We start from the raw sequence: 18,153 nt of genomic DNA on the forward strand, positions 1-18,153 counted from the left end.
TAGGATGTGCGGTTCTCGTCACGAAAACTTAAAAAATACCGCTCAAACAATCCAATTCCGATTCGCCTGACATTTGGCCATAACAATATGCATCGACGTCCTGGCCGTTCGACCCTCATTTTATCTTATTTCCTGAATCCGTCGGGCTAATCCTGCAGGAGTTCCAGTTCTATCTCACTCCGAGTGCGCAGGAAATGCCAGGAGAGGCCTCATCAGTCACAGTCACAAGCAAATTATGGTGGCGGGTTTTCTTTCTCGAGTTTAGAAAAACAAGATTTACACGTCTGACCTAAGAAATTCCTTGCGACTTTAGATTTAAATTGTAAATTTTTCATGAATAAATTTCGTGTGTTCGGGTTAATTAGTGTCGTTTTGATCATGGTCGGATCGAGTCGTGATTCAGCAGCAAAGAACTTGTTATTATACATTTAAAATTGGCGAAGAAAATTGCATAGAAGATCTGCTTAATTTAATATCCATGGCGGCATGAAATTTTAATACACGTATATATCCCTTCTATTATTTTTAGGCAATTTTTGTATTTTCCTGCTACCAAGTCATTTATTACATGTTTTTTTTTAATTTTAAATGTATTTTGTAGGAATTTGTCTAACGTAAAATTCCAAATTCCAAAACAGATTTTTGAAATACAACGTATATATACAGCATATCTTTTGAAGTAGATAACTTGAATTTTGTAGATATAAATATGTTTTATTTTGATCAGTAATATATTTATACATTTTAAATTAATTCTATTTTTAATTAATTATATTTAATAGACATAAAAATAAATGACATTCTTTAATATTCTGTTTTTTTTTTTATTTTAATTTCATTTAACTTAGTTTTGTTCCCAAAGAGTTTTTTTATAAGTTTTATTACTGGTTTAAAAATTCTATTGTTGATGCGGTTTTATTTAACTTGAGATTGTGTATAAACTTATTTTGACAACATATACTAACTGTAAAAAAAACACCCAAGACGTATATATTTCTACCAAATTTGGTATCAGAACAGATACCTATTTAAATAAGAAATGATTTGATTTGAAGTCAATCGGAAAACGTATTGTCGGTTGGCAGTCATGAAGTAAAGGGGGCGGAAGAGGTAGAGCAAGAGGTTCCAGAAGACCCACAGCTACCACAAAACCACAAGACCGTCGTCTTAGATTATTGGTCCAGACGGGATGAGATCATCGCGGGTAATTGCTAATAAATTTTTTGCCTATGAAGGTAAAGCAATTGGTATTCGATATGTTTATCTTCGCAAAAAAGTCTTTTGATCTACGGAATTTTCGCCCTTTTTTGGTCTTAACTCTAACAGCAAACCATAGGCGCCAACGTAATGACTGGTGTATGGAACGTCAATATTAGAATGAGGAATGAAACCATATTGTGTTTAGTTATGAATCACGCTTTTGTTTGAGCATGCACGATGGTTATGCGCTAGTATGACGGCGACATGGAGAAAGACGTGATCCTCGCTTTGCTGTGGAGAGTCATGTTCACAACTCCACAGGTTTAATGATTTGAGGACTATTGCTTGTAGTAGTTTTCATTAGAGGCAATATGACGTCCCAGCGATAGGTGGATGACGTTTTGGAGCTTTATCTTCTTCCCTATATAAGAAGAGATCTCGGCCTAATTTTTCAGCCCGTCCACATATTGGCAGGAATACATTAAACTTTCTAGAAACTTTCCATGTGAATTTACTGCCTTGGCCATCAAGATCTCCAGTCTTTTCCCCAATCGAATATGTGTGGGATATGATGGGGCGACGTATAACGAATTTACAGCGGCCTTCACGGACTCTTAAAAAACTAAAACGTCAGATTCAGTTCGTGTGGGATGAGATACTACAAGAAAATGTCGATAATCTCATTAGATCGATGCCACGATGCGTCAAGGTCCAACCCATTATTAGCTTCTGACAATTTATATTTTAAGATTTTTGTTTAATTTTTTAACCAATTATTATTTTGTAATAGGTTAATATTTTTCTAACAAAAATTTGAATAAATCAATTATATCTAGGTGTTTTTTTTTTTTTGCACGTATATTTTACATTTTAATAAGTTTCTATGATTATGGCCTCTACTATGCATGTTGCAATATAATGTCACTAGTATTCTAATTTTTGGAATAATTCAAATTATCCACTTCAAAAGACGCGCAGTGTAGTTGAAATTTTCTTGTATATCAAATAAATTAATTTTGCGATGGGAGATAAAACCACTGCAATGACGAAGGAGAAACTTGAAAATTTTATCACATGTAATAAAGTTGGGGAGTAGTGGCACATAATTTCCGGGGGACACAAATAATTTCGGTTCCGTTGTGACCTTAGTTCTAATTAAGTGTTCACTAACAACCAAAAAACCGTTAGAACGTCTTTAATTAAACCATAAATCTGGGCCGCGACCAACGAAATAGTTTTGCGCAAAAGTTCGTATAGAAATTGGAAAATCAATTACAGGTTAAAATTAACAAAGGACCCGCTTATTATAATGAAAAATATAAATTATGTTATTGACCTAAAATAAATTAAAATGCTCATAAATCACCGAACTCTGTATATGAAGTGTAAGTAAGTACGCAAGTCGGTTCCTGGACAGGCAATGTATCAAGTAAAAGAGCTAATTATTAAAAGTTTCCTCCAACCGATATCATGCCATTATTAAACTGCAATTCTTTACCTAACAACAGCCCGTGGTACTTTATAAATCCGTTATTTATGGCCCCCACACCCTCAATTTTGCGTTATAGGACTTTTTGCGGCCACTAGGACAAATATTAATCCCTATTTACACTGTCTTTTATTAAAAGGATGAGGTTAGTTTTTCGATTTTTGATTTATGGTTACTTTAAATCTTATTACCATTAAATTAACTACCGATAGTTCATCATGAATGCCACAATTCCCTGCATAGCGTAGACTAACGAAAACGATTAAAGAAAATAAACTTTCCCTACATCTTTATACTATACTATTCATACATCCATAATTTAATAAGTGATTTAACATTTGAAACTTGGTAATTGTGTTTGTTTTAAACAACGTACAATTAATTACGGAACATAAGGAACTTGAATAAGTGGAGTGTATGGAAAGTTACAATTTAGAAACTGTTCCAAACTAAATGTGATACATATTATATTTGTAACCTAGTTCTAAGTGCATCTGATGTGAATTTCCCGACAGTTATACAATACATATAAATAAATATTAAACACAATAAGTTCCCGAAGATTGAAGCGTGTTTGGTAATTTAAACCAAAACTGCAAGCTAAAGTTAGAATCTCTTGAAAACTAGTTTTATGACATTTAGATAAGTAGATATACATAAATCACTCAAAGCTTTCTAAAAGTTTTTGGGGGAAGTAAAACTTTAGCTTTAGAGTCAAAGTCATTCGTTGAATGAAATAGTATCCATACGATATAATATTGAGACTTTAAATGCTTGACTTTTATTGAAAGGACAAAAATTGGTTGAACAGTCACTTTTATAGGAACTTTTAAGGACTCCAGTATATGAAAATCGTGTACCTTTATGACAACAATTAAAACGTGACTAGGGTAAGAATATAAATGAGATATCCACTATGCAAAATAGCTGAGCAATTAAAATGAAATTGGGATTCATAGTGTTCTTATTAAGACAGTATCCATTTTCGCTATGATAATAAATTCGGATTAGTCGTTTGTATGTCGCAATCAATACCATAATACATTCAAAACCTATATTCAGTAATAGTGGCTTGGCATCAGGAATCCATGTAAATTAATGACCTTCGGACGTGTTAGGCTTTGAAGCAGAGGCAAATCTATATTTCATTGGGTTTGTCCGCTCAGTCAAAGACCACCTAATGCAAGAGGAGCAAGACCAAAGAGCCGGGACCTCGGTTCGCAGCTAACAAGTTCGAGAAGTTGGCGCCTCATAAACCAAAGTTATACGCGCCGACTGCCAGGTACGTGATTATATTGACCGAAGTGGCTGGCTTCTGGTTGCATACTCACCCATCTTGCAAGGCGATGTCGCACCATTATCCCTTTCCCGGATATCCGACAACTGTATTGAATCTACATCAGCCAAAGGAACAAGTAGGGGGAGAATATGTAATGTTTTAGATCCCTCTTTCATATATATTTTTTTTCATTTTAATATTATTACAAAAAGCAATTTTTGTACACAGACTTTTACAATGGGACATGAAGACAATAACAAAATTAAATTTACAAAAGAAATTCCAATTTGAAAGTTGAGCTTGTATTGTCAAAATGAAACCGTACCTTCAGATTCGTTGCAGGACTTCGAAATTGTTGATCATTTTGAATGAACACAATTTTATAACTCCCGGCTAATTCGTAAAGGCGCATAACGACGCAAGTTCGGTTCGGAACCGGCGAATATACGCGGCCGGGCCTACGAACCGAAATAAATCGTCTACGCAGCGTCACCTAAATGAAATTTTCGCCGCCAAACAAAACAAATTACATCAAACAAAGCATTTACATTTGCAGTTTCTTTCTACGAAGGTCGCGACATGGGAGGGCCCCTTTTATTTGATCGGGGGGGTTCCTTTAAAGACAAATATGTTAGCTATCGGAACGATGCGAACGGGACCTAACGCAGTAATGGATGCAAAAGGATGAGAGACACGCATTGAAAGACATGAGCTCCGAATTCGCTGGGGAACACGGTGATAGATTGCTCTGAGCGTACACTAGACGCGCTTCAAACTCTCGATAAAATATCAATGCGGTGTTTGTTCCTCTGATATGCCGCCACTGTTCGGCTGATGTGCTGTAAATTTTGGCGCCCTTTCGGTTCCTATCGCCGGACAATCTAGCGACGTTTTCATTCCGTACACACAAACTGGTTAACCTGAAAACCCTCCGGGAGATCGATAAGATAAACATGCTACTCTTCGATGTACTACCAGGATTGATGGCTTTCTATTTAATTTTTTATTTTTTTTATGCCGAATATATTGAGAATACCTATAATTGCATTAAAAATAGGAGAGTACAGAAAAAGACACATATTTCTACAACGTTACTTGTTGATAATATGTTGAAAAGGGTTATCAGAATGAGAACGGAATATTTAATTACATTTCTTTTCGTTTTCCGTCTTCGGCATTGTGACATCAACTTTAGAACTTTAAATGGAATACTCTAAATATTAATGCTACTTTAGAAGGCTTATGCTGTAAGAAATTCAGCAGTATCATTTTTATATGAGGTTTTTCTGGAAAGTATCTGAGGTATTAAATAGTGCAATTACGAAGACTGAGTGATAAATACTTAGCCTGGACCAGATATGGTGCTTAAAAAGTAACAGATTTCGTAAATATAAACTTTCTTAATAATTTTGTAAAACAATCATGTTTGCCAGCCATTTTAAATGAAAGAACTTTTATAATTTTGCAGTGATATATTTGAAAATCAGATTAAAACAGACGAAATTTATGAAGATCCTGCATTGTCCTTATTAATTATTGAACAGATGAATTTTAAATAGACCGTGCAAGCATTTTTTCTTCCAGATCATCCAATTGACGAAATCACCAATTATTGAAAAAACCACATGAAACTGATAAGACTCTAGGTACCTGATTTAGCACTTAGCAATTATTTCCTATTTCCAAATATGAAAAAAAAAAGGTTGTCAGCTATTTCACCAAGAAATGAACAACAATAACATGCTATGACAAAAATAATTATTATTAATTATGTATTTATTTAATTCTCTTTTTTCTCGAATTTGTTAATTTGTTTCTACGTAAATTGTCATAAAAATTGTTTTTTTTTTTTTGAGAAATATTTAAATTGAAGTTGGATAGAATATATTAACAATTCAAGAATGATCGCCGTGATGATCATATTCACCTGATTTTCCTATTTCCAAAATGAAAAAAATATGTCTCGACAAAAAGTATGTAGTTCTTTTGAATGGTATTTTTGAACGGAATACGAAAAAAAACTTTTGGATTAGGTGTATCGAAATGAAAGGTGATTATAGTGAAAAATAATAAACTTTATTTTACATATTTTATTCTTAACAAATCTTGGTACTTATTATACAGCTCTCGTATTAGTTGAAAAGTGTCTAGTTGCCTTAAATATTAGTTATGTATTTATTTACTTCTTCTTTTCTTGTCCATCTAGGTAGAATGCCACAAAAATATATATTTTTGGGTAATATTTATATCCTATAAATCTATAAAATTTACAGGATAAATAATAATTGAAACATACGAAAAAAAAATTAAGGGGAAAGAAAATTAATAATAATTTTTGGTACAAGTGGCAGCCTATTTAGGGTTTTTCGGGTAACTATATTTTTTCATTTAATATTTTTTATTCCAAATGTGACGAAGAAAATGTCTAATTAGATACACAGGAAATTGAATCATTTTCCATAAAATTAATTTGGCAATCTACTAACCGCTTCATTAGTGCTTATGACACCTATACACTTGTGTAGTGTTTTATTATTACGTCAGTTTTTTCATATGTGAAGATTTTTAAATATTTATTTTAAATATTCAAAACAATTGCAAAAGAGACACTATAAATAAAATGTTATAATAAAATGTCCATTTACATATCCCTGTAGTACACAACAGTAATGTTTTTGACAAGTCAATAACATTATTTTTGTATACCACACAACAGAATAATCATATTTAAAAATATCAGAGCACAGAATTTCATTAAAAACGATTTACAGTAATATAATCCTGCGGCGTATTCGTAGCATATTGAAATATATGTTTTAGCTCATTTACATGCAATTTACTTTAAAATATATGTTTCGCAATAACAAACGAGACTGAATATTCTATAATCATTGATAAAACTTGGCGCATACATGTACCGGCGAAATTCGAATTATGCAGCTTTTGTATGAACCAATGCATAGAATTAAATCAACCGGTATTCATCTAACACCGGTATAACATATCGTTACAGTCTTATGAAGTTATTTATTTGGCGTGCCACCGACGAATTTAGTTCACATATCAAATTTATAATCTACAAAAAGCAATTACCGAGTTTTGATAAGTTCTTCGCGGAAACACGCAACCTCGACCAATACATGATTCGCCTTTTGTCTCGTTTAAATATTCTGATTATATGCGATTCTGTATGTAAAACTAAATTTTTAATGACGTTACCGGCGCGGATGTTGAAAATAATCAACAACATGCGAACAAGTCATTTCAAAATTAACCGCGCGCAGTTATGGGATTATAAAGATGTTAATTAATTAATGTGTCGGTACTGACTGCTTGCCGGTTATTAAGCTAATGAGCCACAATTGTTATTTGTTGGGAAGTTAAGTTTAATTAGAGATTTAGATTGCTAACTTCACTAAACTAGCAAATCTGTACGAGCACGACAATATTTATTTACTCGTGGGTTTACAAATTCCTCTGCATTTGTCAATGTTTTTGTACCAAACATTTAATATTAGCCGCTACATTTTTAATTGAGCAATTATCAAATTGGAATGTGAGCCATCATTTACATGCTCTAATAATACTGGAATTTTAGGTCATGGTATAGATTTTGTACCGTAGCTGCAAAAACAACGGCCATTTTGTGGTGATAATAATTGGTTGTGGTTAAACCATGAGGAAAAAATTTAATAAATATCCCGCGTCTAGACGAGTCCTTCGATCCCCAATAATTGGCGGATTCCTCCGTTCCCCGTAATTCTAAATATCCCGTGTGGGTCATAATAAATGAAAGGTAGTGTCTTAAGTAACGAAGTTTGACTTATACGATCGCTGATATTTTATTCAGAGCGAATTTCCTGAAATAACGTAATTCGATTCTTATGGATTGAAACCCGGGTTACATTTCAGGGAACTTCTTTCCAGTCATTCGATTATAATATACGGTGAAGCGCTTTAGGTTCAGAATAAAATGGTCAATCTGCGTGTTTTTTACTTTTCATGGAGCTGCACTTCTCGACGAATTCGTTTTAAGGTTTTCAGTTTCAAGGAGGCCAAGTTGAAAAAAGAAATGTGAAGTGTTACCATTGTTTTTTAAATAATTATGTTTTTTAATTTCACAGTTACTCGAAGCTGAATTAATTACTTAAATTTATTAATTTGTCGAAAACAAATTGTTGTGCAAAGATGTCAAATTTTCTACTTGTTTGAGTAGAAGCGCGGTTTCTTTTGATCTCTAAAGCATGCGTTGCCTGAAGGAATTAACTCGAAACCAGGTAACATTAATTAGCCCCCTCATTTCCCCGATTTAACAACAACAGATTATTTTCTTTTGTCTGTTTGCAGTGTGGGACGCCTAATTTACCCTTCGCTTGTCAATGAAGTGAACAATACGCTGTCTGAATGTGATGAATATGTAGCAACTAGACAAAATTAAGTGTATAGAATTTCATAACTATCATGACGTACACATGTACGATCACGTACCTAATTAATAATACAATAATATACATGTAAATTTAAGGTTAACGTTGACCGTGGTACACACACGGTTTGAATGTGAGCAAAATCCACGTCCATTTATCTAAAACAGACACAATGCACTCACACACGCTACGAATAATACTTAGTAATGATGTTGTAGTGCGACACCCTAATGTCTCCGTGCATCGAAGCGAAAGCAAGGGAAACTGGAACCGCATGACCTTTGCGTCCTTCTGATTGAATCTCGACTCCACATACTGCACGCCACCCTCCTTACACCCGTTCCCCCAGGAGTTACGGTTAGCCACTGATGATTTCGTGGCATATGACACATGCGATTATCCATTTATTTCGCCGAAGAGACATATATCTTAAGGGTCGGCTTTTTGGATTTAGATTTTCATAAAAAATAATATGAAACTGGAACGTTTACATTTTCATTTTTTATAGGAATATTATAATGTAATAATTTATGAGGACGAAGTAATGTTTTGAAGTTGAGATTTTACAACAGAACAAATTTGGAGACACAAATACAAAATATTTAAAATATTATCTCCCTTACAATTTTTAACTTCTTAGAAATTGTATTATTTTTATACATCACACGAAAGTCTAATGAAAATAATACGTATTTAAAAAAAAAAACGTAGTTTTTAATTCATCGAGCAAAAATGTGCACTATATTCGTAATTATCTGGCTATACATTGTTTTAACAATGACATTTCTAAGCTATTGGAGTGAGGATCTGTGGTTCCTCTAGAGGAGAACTAGAAAATCAATAAAGAATTAAACTAAAAATTTGTACAAATCTTTGTGCAGAACCCCTTTAGAAAAGCAGTTGAAATTAAAAAGGAACCAGGGACACAACTATGCTTGAAAACCTCTAGGAGACCATGAGCAAGTAAACTGGACCATTACCAAGTCAAATAGAGTGCTGGTTTCTCATGAAAGCGTGTTTTACTTAAAAGACAATAAAGTGTCAGTTTTGAAATGACCAACGCAAAGTACAGATTAAGGAAATTAAGGAAATTCGATCAACTCATAATCAAATTCTGAAGAATTGTAGGAATATGTAAGTTAATTCTTGAATAACATATCCATAACCTCATTGGCACTTGAGAACTAGATGCTCAAAAATTAATTTAATTAAATACAATATATAAAAATGAATTTGTTCCTTTAATTTTGGTCGCTCTTTATATATAATTTCTTGATGATAAATGAAATTAATAACATGTATTTAAAAGTTTATGCATTGTGTGTTTTATTATTGACATAAAAAGAAGGTTATTTAATTTATTATTGTCATAAAATATAAATTAAAAATCTTGTCTAATTTTTCAATTCTGGATAATAGTTTGGAAACCCTGGGATATAATTGTTTAAAATAGCAAATAAATATAATTATGGTTTGGAAACCACTTATATTTCGTTTATATCTACCACTATTGTTTAGCTTCTCGTTGTAACGTGAGAATTAAAAATATTAGTTTTAATCACGTCAAAGCGAAAACAAATCCCAATGGCCTTACTAAAACAAATTGTAAATTTTACAAATGAGGGTATGTCGTACAATCCAATTCTGCACATCAATAAAGGGACCATATCCAAAATTGTGAATAAATTTGACACTTGTGGATCATTTGCGGATCGTCCCAGAGTAGGCAAACCTAGCAGTACGTATTCAATAGGCGCATAAAGCGTATATCCTAGAAAAATCCCATCATATTCACATTCATCAAGAATTACTGCAGGGTAATGTATAAAACTTATCCGCCTAAACTGCTGGAAATGAAACTGTTTGGAAGAAAACCCACAAAGAAAAATAGAAAGAACAGGCTCAGTTTTCATGGTCTAACAAAAAATTGGTGTTATTTAGCGACGAACGAAGTCTAATTTACTTGGAAATGATGGTAAGGAGTTTGTAAGGCGACTGTAGCAAACGGTTTCATACAAAATGTCATTTATCGATAGATAAACACGGAGAGAGCAATGTTATTGATGGGGCTGCTTCAGTCGATGGCGTTGGCACGTTGGTTCATTTTATCAAAAAAATGGATCGATTTGTTTATGGAAACATATTAAAGGATCACATACCTTTCACGGAGGATAATTTGTCACTAAGATGGTTGTTTCAAGAGGACAACAATCCCAAGCATGCTTCCAATCACATAAAAGACTGATTCAAACAAGAAAAAGTACAAGTTTGACCATGGTCTTCACAATCACCGGATCTAAACCCTATAGAACGTCTTTGAAATTATTTAGTAAGGAATATACGGCAGCATACAATAAAATAAGACAGTGTTACTGAAAAGACTTCAAATAAAATGGCAGAACTTACCAGAATATTGGAAAATTCTATGAACAAAAGGTGTGCAGCATTCATATAACCTGATAGTTGTGCAACGAAATATTAATGCTTCTATTTGTTTATGGTTTATTATTCGAAAACTAAATTATTTAGTAAGGTTACCAAACTTATATCCAAATAAAAAAGTTTAATTATGTATAAATTTTATTTTATAATATCTTAATAAAAGAAAATATAATTTCTAAAAGTTTTTTTATTAATCGCTTATTAGTAGACAGTAATTTTACTTAAATCATTATTTATTATTGTTTATTAACTAATAAATAATTCAATTTTAGTGTTCCTGAAATTTTGTCCAGTTACTTAACACCTTTACCCAGTAGGATCGTCAATTGTATTTATCATCTTTAAAATACGTACCAGTATCACCACATGAACATATTTCGTACAGATGTAGCTACCAACGTAATGGTGGTGTTCGTAATGTAGGTTAATTTTCCAATTAGTTCGAGAACATTCTGTCTAAAACTGTCGGAATTTCACGAAACAAATGCTAGAAACCCAGGACGAATTAAATTGAACCAAGAAAACATGTAATGTGCAGTGACACCCTGGAAATTTTCATTTCCCCAGTATTAAAATATATGAATGAAAAACTACGGTAGTCAATCGGGAACTACCGCCGAATCCAATATGTGGAAAATGTCGCGTAAAATTTGGAAAAGATTTAAAAATCACATCAACACTTAGACGGGCACCTCGGCATATCGGATACGCCGTCTGGTTCCAGATGAGTGTGGAATCTACTTCTCCGATATAAGCAAGGTCGAATCCGGAGAATGTTTTTATCATAGTGCGAAGCCGCGACGACAGCGGGAAAATATACAGCCAGTCGTCACGAACATCACAGTCGAGATTTCCTAATAATTGCACTTCGCGTTCTTGTTCCGGTGCAAAGTGATGACAAGTCCTCGTTTCCGACTCACTCTTTCCCTTCGAGCGACGCGTCTGACTCCCTTCGCGCCGTTGCCGCACCGCGGCTGAAATGTCGCACACCCCATCCCCCTTAATCTTGAACAGTGTCAGTTAAAACTTCAACGCCCGCACCTTTATATTCGTAAAACTGCGGAAAAATTTAGGAAGCTTGATAATCTTAAAAGTAACTCCACACTTATTGTTGATAACAATTAGGGGATTTAATGTTATAGGGGTTCTAGAAGCGGTTTCATAAAAACCAAATTAATAAATAACTTATTAATGGCAGACTACACAACAAGGTTCCTAAATACAGACATATGGGGTATTCAAATATACGTGCATCGCCTTGAAGAACATTCTTGATGTAGCACAGGTTATATAAAATATTATGTCAAAAATAGTAGCTTTAATAGCTCAAGAGCTAGTTGACCAGATATTTATCTTTGGACTCCATTCTGTGGGCAATTGTGACATTTTCTGAGATGAATGTACAACTATAAACGTTCTTACCAGTTCTATTACCAATTTAAAAACTACTTTTACATTATGAATGTATCCTTCAAGGTGGTGCAAATAACCGAACATCCTGTATGTAAACAGTGTGAATATATTCATATATTAATTAGAGGAAACATCTTGATAAATTAATCAATTTCTACGTGATGTGAAGTGACAAATTAGTATTTTTTTAGGTACATATATACGAGGAAATTAATTACTTTTTATAAAAAATTACATACTTATAATACAGTGTTCATTTGATGAGGTTTGGCAACATTCCTGTGTAGCAGTTGACTTCATACCCCACAGCCTCTTAACCGCAGTTGCTTTTTATTTCCTATCTTCGTAGTCTGTCAGACAGGACTGGCATATATCAAAGCATATTTTTCCTACTCCAGTCCAGAATTAAGGGAAAAACGGACCTTTTAATAGCCCTAACAAATAGTTGCGTGCAAAATGCTTATCCCCATCACTGACGCGAGTAAAACGTAAACGATCTTCAAGGGCCTGCTAATATGTGCCATTAAAATCTCCGTTGTACAATAAATATTAAATTGTAATAGGCTCTACAAAATTATTTCCTGTTTAGTTAATACGGATAAGTGAAGCTTATAAAATTAGAGATATTATTAACCTGCGGATGGCAAAAAGACCAAATATTAACTGTTTTTAATTACTCATCTATTAAGGTAATAAAAAAAATTTAACGTCTTTGCTGGACACGCTTTCCACCGCCGGAATTTCCCAGCTGAAGCTTTATGGAGACATTATTATTAAAATTTGATAAATTGATATTGCCGTTAACATTTTTTATCGCATCAGCGTTCGGAAACTCATAAAAAATTAAATGTCCCACACGAAACATTGATGATTTATGCGGAATAGCGAAAACCATAATGCTAAACGCAGATAAAAAATAATAAACCGTCCCCCTACGTGTTTTGTTTCTGTACTGAAGCGGCTAAAAGCCGTAGAAAGTCAGCAGGGGTTTGTAGGGAAAAAATGTTATTTACTTGGGGGTAACTACTTAATGTTTTAGGGTGTCATGTCACTCGTCTATCAAAGATTTAAATAAAATAAATTTAATCAAATAACATTTTTATTTAAATATTATTGATACTTTATGTTTTTATTATCTATTAGTGGTAATAAAAAAATTTATTATTAATAAATTAAGTTAATTCAACTTTACCAAGTCCATTGTAACAGGTTTGTTCGGCTTGAATAATAAATTATTAAATTGCGTTTTGTTCCCTTTATTATTTTCCTTACATAATTAAAAAACTGACGATCATTTATTTTAAAATACTGAACGAAATAACTAATATGCAAACAACCTTAAAGCTGAAAGATAACTTTAAAGTACGTAATATTAACATCATTTTGAAAAAAAGTTCTTTTGTTTTAATTATTCCTGTTTTTTTTTAATTGTACTCGTTGATTATTGCTATTTCTATGTTGTTAAATTAAGGTTCTTTATTTATAAAGAAAATAAACGTACAATGGTGGTCAAAAGTAGGGATTTTTTGTTAATCTCGGCTTCATTATACAGTTTTAAGGTACTGTAATAGAAAAGATTTTTAGAAGGTGAAGGGGTTATGTGAAGCGTGAAAGTTTGAGCGTATAACTGTTAAAAAAAACCTTATTATACCAAGTGTCAATGAATCCATTAGACAAGGCATAACTTTTACGACACTCGGTATAACAAAATGAGATCTGGTATAGGTAAATAGTATGGAGAGAAGACAGTTTTCGCATATATATTACTTTTCGGTCATCAAGTAAGAGTAAATTTAAATGTGTGATCGAGAATTGTCTGAAAAATCCAAAAATGTAAAAATATACAGGGTATTCCATTTAAAAATTTGAAAACAAAATTTTCCAGATTTCATTTTGATATAACGAGTGTCCTAGAAGTTATGCTTTGACACCTAATGTTTTTATACGAAACGGTATAATCCAAATTGAGAAATTATATGGACTGAACCTCACGCATGTGAAATTTACTCTGGATTAATGATACCAAATATAATCATATGGTAGGCAATATGTAAGAAAGTCAGTTGAGTACCACCCATGGCTCACAGAGTGAACATCTATGGCAGCATCTGAAATTAAAAACAAAACATAACCAAGAAAGTATTTGTGGTAAGTTATACAAAAAGAATGAGAAACCACCAAATATTGAATAAATGATTTTATTCTATAATTATATTCATGACCATTTTTTGCAATCTATTATTCACATTATATGATCCTATTCAATATAAAAAAATATACAAATAATTCAATAAAATTAGAAATATTTTTGTATTGTATATGTACTTTTATTGAATACTTCGACATCAAGAACATCCTCCTAGAAAATTCAGTAGAACAGCAACAATTTTACTTACTGGATATGTTAAAGCTAAGCGAACAACATACAATTCCATCATCTTACGAGAGGTAGACCACAAATGGTATCGAACTATGCCTGAGTAAAATATATCCACAACTATCTATCCACCTGTTTTGATCCATAAACGATGAGATCATCGCGTATCACGATTAAACCCCAACCCCCGAAAATTAGGGTGCGGGCATGACGTGATTTTGGGGTCCGAGACACAAGACCATTGCAAATCTGAACCCCCGCGACGACGGATTTATTACGTTTCCTTTAATAAAAATGTTCGATTTTGCCGCAAATACCACGGGTATTTGGACATGATGTATTGTGTTGTAATTGATTATCGGCCATATCATATTTTTGAGATATTAAAAGATCCGACTATAAATATTGCATATTTGTTGAATGTTGTAAAACGAAACGCATTTCATAGGTACCATCATTTAAACGAAATCATTCCTGTCAACAAAACAAGGATATGCTGAATAAATATTTATTTAATGCAGTAGCAGGTAGATGGGTAAACATTAAACAGCGTTTCAATTTAATAACATTTATTATTAGCTTCAATTTTGTAATAATGGAGTTAGGTTTATTTAAACATATGTATATTATATGCATTACATACATATATTACGTAGAACGTAGTAACTGTAAACGTGGTTGCCAAACTTTAAAAACGGCATTTATAAGCGCCTTTTAATGAATACAAATCGTTACTGTAACGTGACTTTTGATTTACTTTTTATAGTTATGGAACTATTACTCAAATTATTAAATAAACATAGTTAAACTTCACACATTTTTTTCCATTCATTTAAATTATTAATTAATCAAAATATTAATAACAATCAATAACCAAATCAATTAGGAATAATTGAAATAGTCAACATTCATAGTAAATCCCGTTCATGCAAATATCTGACCACACACAGCATTCTATCGTCCACTTCCACATGTCCGTCATTAACATCAAATACATCATTAAATTCTCTGTTATTTGGATCCTTATTCGATTCAGATTTTTCCACAGATTTACTGAATATATATGGCAACGAAATTAAACCATATTTAATGTCAAAGATGTAGAAAATTGATAGTAGTAAAATTCCAGGAGTGTGTCGACCTCGTTTATCTCATTTGAGGATATGCAAGATAAGATGCAGCAAGATAAATCGTTCTGAATGTATCCTAAACTTGATAATTGCCAGTCGACTACCGCAACATCGTTAACGTTCCCGTCCTGTAAAAATATGGTAAGTAAATTGTCATCTGAATAAAATTCAGTACCTTATATTTGAATAAATAATTGTTGTTCCAACAATCTGCGTGTACCACGACTGTTAACTCATTGTCTTCTTGTATCGACTCTCTTGCGATCTGGACAAAATCTAACATTTCAATTTTTTTCAGCATTTCATGCTCATTTCTTGATTTCAACATTCTGCACATGCATTTGTGAAACTTACTAAATATCTGCATTGCTGGCGCCTCAACTATAAATGATTTCCAGTAATTTAAATTATAAATTGTGTTTTTCCAAATCTGCGGCTCCAATGTTTTCATGGCAATAGAAATGCTGTGCCACTTTGCATAAAATTCCATCAGAATTTTTAGTTCATCTAAACTTAAAGGCTTTGATATGTGATTCAGTTCGTAACCTTTAACGCAAACTATAATCTCTCGATCGTCTAACATTAGTTGATTGTAGAATTTTGAAAAAGTGAGTTGTAGGTCTACATGTCTTCTGATCAAAAATCTTCGAAATGCTGGTAAAACCCTCGAGTACAATTGAATTTCTCCCTTATAAAAACTATCAAGAAACCATGACTTTCGATAGCTTGGATTGACTGACGAATGTTTAATAACAAAGTGATATTCCACATCTTGATCGTCCTTAAGTCCAACAGTTTGCACAAAAATAACCATTCCAGTACAGCCATCATCAACAGAAGAATGACCTAAAATGATTAATGTTACTTAAGATGATTTTATGAAATGCATTTTCGACGACTTTTATTATTCATACACCGTCAAAATTCTTGGATCCCTTAAGATAATTAATTGTACATAATGTGTTACTTTATTACAAAATTACAAAAGTTTTTAGTATATTTATTTATTTAGTTTTGTATAACATTGGTAGAAAGAAAAATAAAAAGAAACTAGTATCAAATATTATTGAAATTTGTAAATTTGCAAAATATTGTACTTTAAAGAAACACATAGATACTCTAATACTCTGTATGCCTTCCTCTGTTTCGAAGCAGTGAATTAATCCGCTGTGGCATTGAAAGAATTAAATCATTGATATCTTCTTGCGAAATGTTGGCCCATTCGTCTTGAATTGTTACAAATAGCTCCTGAGGATTTGTGGATGGATTTAGTATCCTTGAAATTGCTTGACCTAACATATACCACACGTGCTCGATCGGATTCATATCTGGCGAGTTCGCTGGCCATTTCAAACACATTTATTTCTTCTAACGCATTTTGAACATTTCTTGAGCATTATCGCAAAATTTTCTCCCAATTCTTGTCTCATTGGCTGAATAATTGGCCTGATAATATTTTGAAGATAGATATTAGTGGAGCCCGTCAACTATGCATAATACCACCCCAAAACATTTCAGTTTCTCACTTCTCTGGGAAAAGTCAGTCGGTACGTCCAAACCAAACCTGGACTCCTGTGAAACAAGGACGTTTCTCCACAACGGTGAAAGCCAATTTATGTACTCTTGAGCCCATTCTAGACGGGTGGCAATATGTTGCCTAGTAAGTCTAGGCGCTCATCTGGATCTTAAATTAGTATTAGCGTCGTCGTCGGGTTGTAACGTTACAGTTACGTCGTAAAAAAATTGGCTATGAAACGATTTCCTTTTAATTTTTTACTCTTGGACATCCATCAGGTCTTCTAGGCACATTTCCACCTTATTAATAATCACACTATTCTAATCAAAGATGATCAAAATATGACAAGTGTCGCTGAAATTCAGTGAGTTGACCAACCCTGTTGATGTGAGAGGATTATCCTTGCTCTATCAAAATCCATTTCCATAAGAACTTTGTATTGATATCAGTTTTTGTTTCTTACGAGGCGGTCCATGAGTTTCGATTTTGAGAATACTTGATTATTAATATTTTTGTGCACTTATTTCATGCTATTCAAAGAAATTATCAGTACAAACTAAATTAACATAGTGCCACGGTATATTTGTGTCTTACTTATCTAAAAAGTTCACTTTTTCTTTTACAGCATTATCATTGATTATAATACTGTCAATTAAATAGTTTAGGTCACTTGATCTAATACCAAACCTCTCAAATATTTCCATACTTACACATAAAACCAAGGTACTTGTTACTTAAAGTGCATATAAAAATTTCCATACTGATATGTTCCAGCTATTTTTAGTACCGTACTGTATTACAATTCACTGAATATTGATGAATGCTAATTATGTCCTATAACATATTTCTGATAAACACCTTACTTTCGATTTTTTTATTT

The 18,153-nt window shown here is 32.8% G+C and overlaps 2 protein-coding genes across 2 annotated transcripts in view; one reads left to right on the top strand and one right to left on the bottom strand.

Annotated features, from left to right (window-relative positions):
- Window positions 1-3,908: 3,908 nt before the first annotated feature.
- LOC109595686 (glucose dehydrogenase [FAD, quinone]-like) overlaps window positions 3,909-18,153 on the top strand; it is a 28,007-nt gene continuing 13,762 nt past the window's right edge. The window contains exon 1 of the mRNA XM_049970463.1: window positions 3,909-4,104. The gene's annotated coding sequence lies outside the window, so the exon portion shown is untranslated. The remainder of the gene's footprint in view (window positions 4,105-18,153) is intronic.
- LOC126266139 (uncharacterized) lies at window positions 15,632-16,340 on the bottom strand. The gene is made up of 2 exons (XM_049969330.1): window positions 15,933-16,340; window positions 15,632-15,885 (listed from the first exon to the last, which is right to left on the bottom strand). The coding sequence occupies exons 1-2, from the start codon at window positions 16,338-16,340 to the stop codon at window positions 15,703-15,705; spliced, it is 591 nt and encodes a 196-aa protein (XP_049825287.1). The 3' UTR covers window positions 15,632-15,702.

The sequence above is a fragment of the Aethina tumida genome, chromosome 1, assembly GCF_024364675.1.
Source record: "Aethina tumida isolate Nest 87 chromosome 1, icAetTumi1.1, whole genome shotgun sequence".
Classification (NCBI taxonomy): domain Eukaryota; kingdom Metazoa; phylum Arthropoda; class Insecta; order Coleoptera; family Nitidulidae; genus Aethina; species Aethina tumida.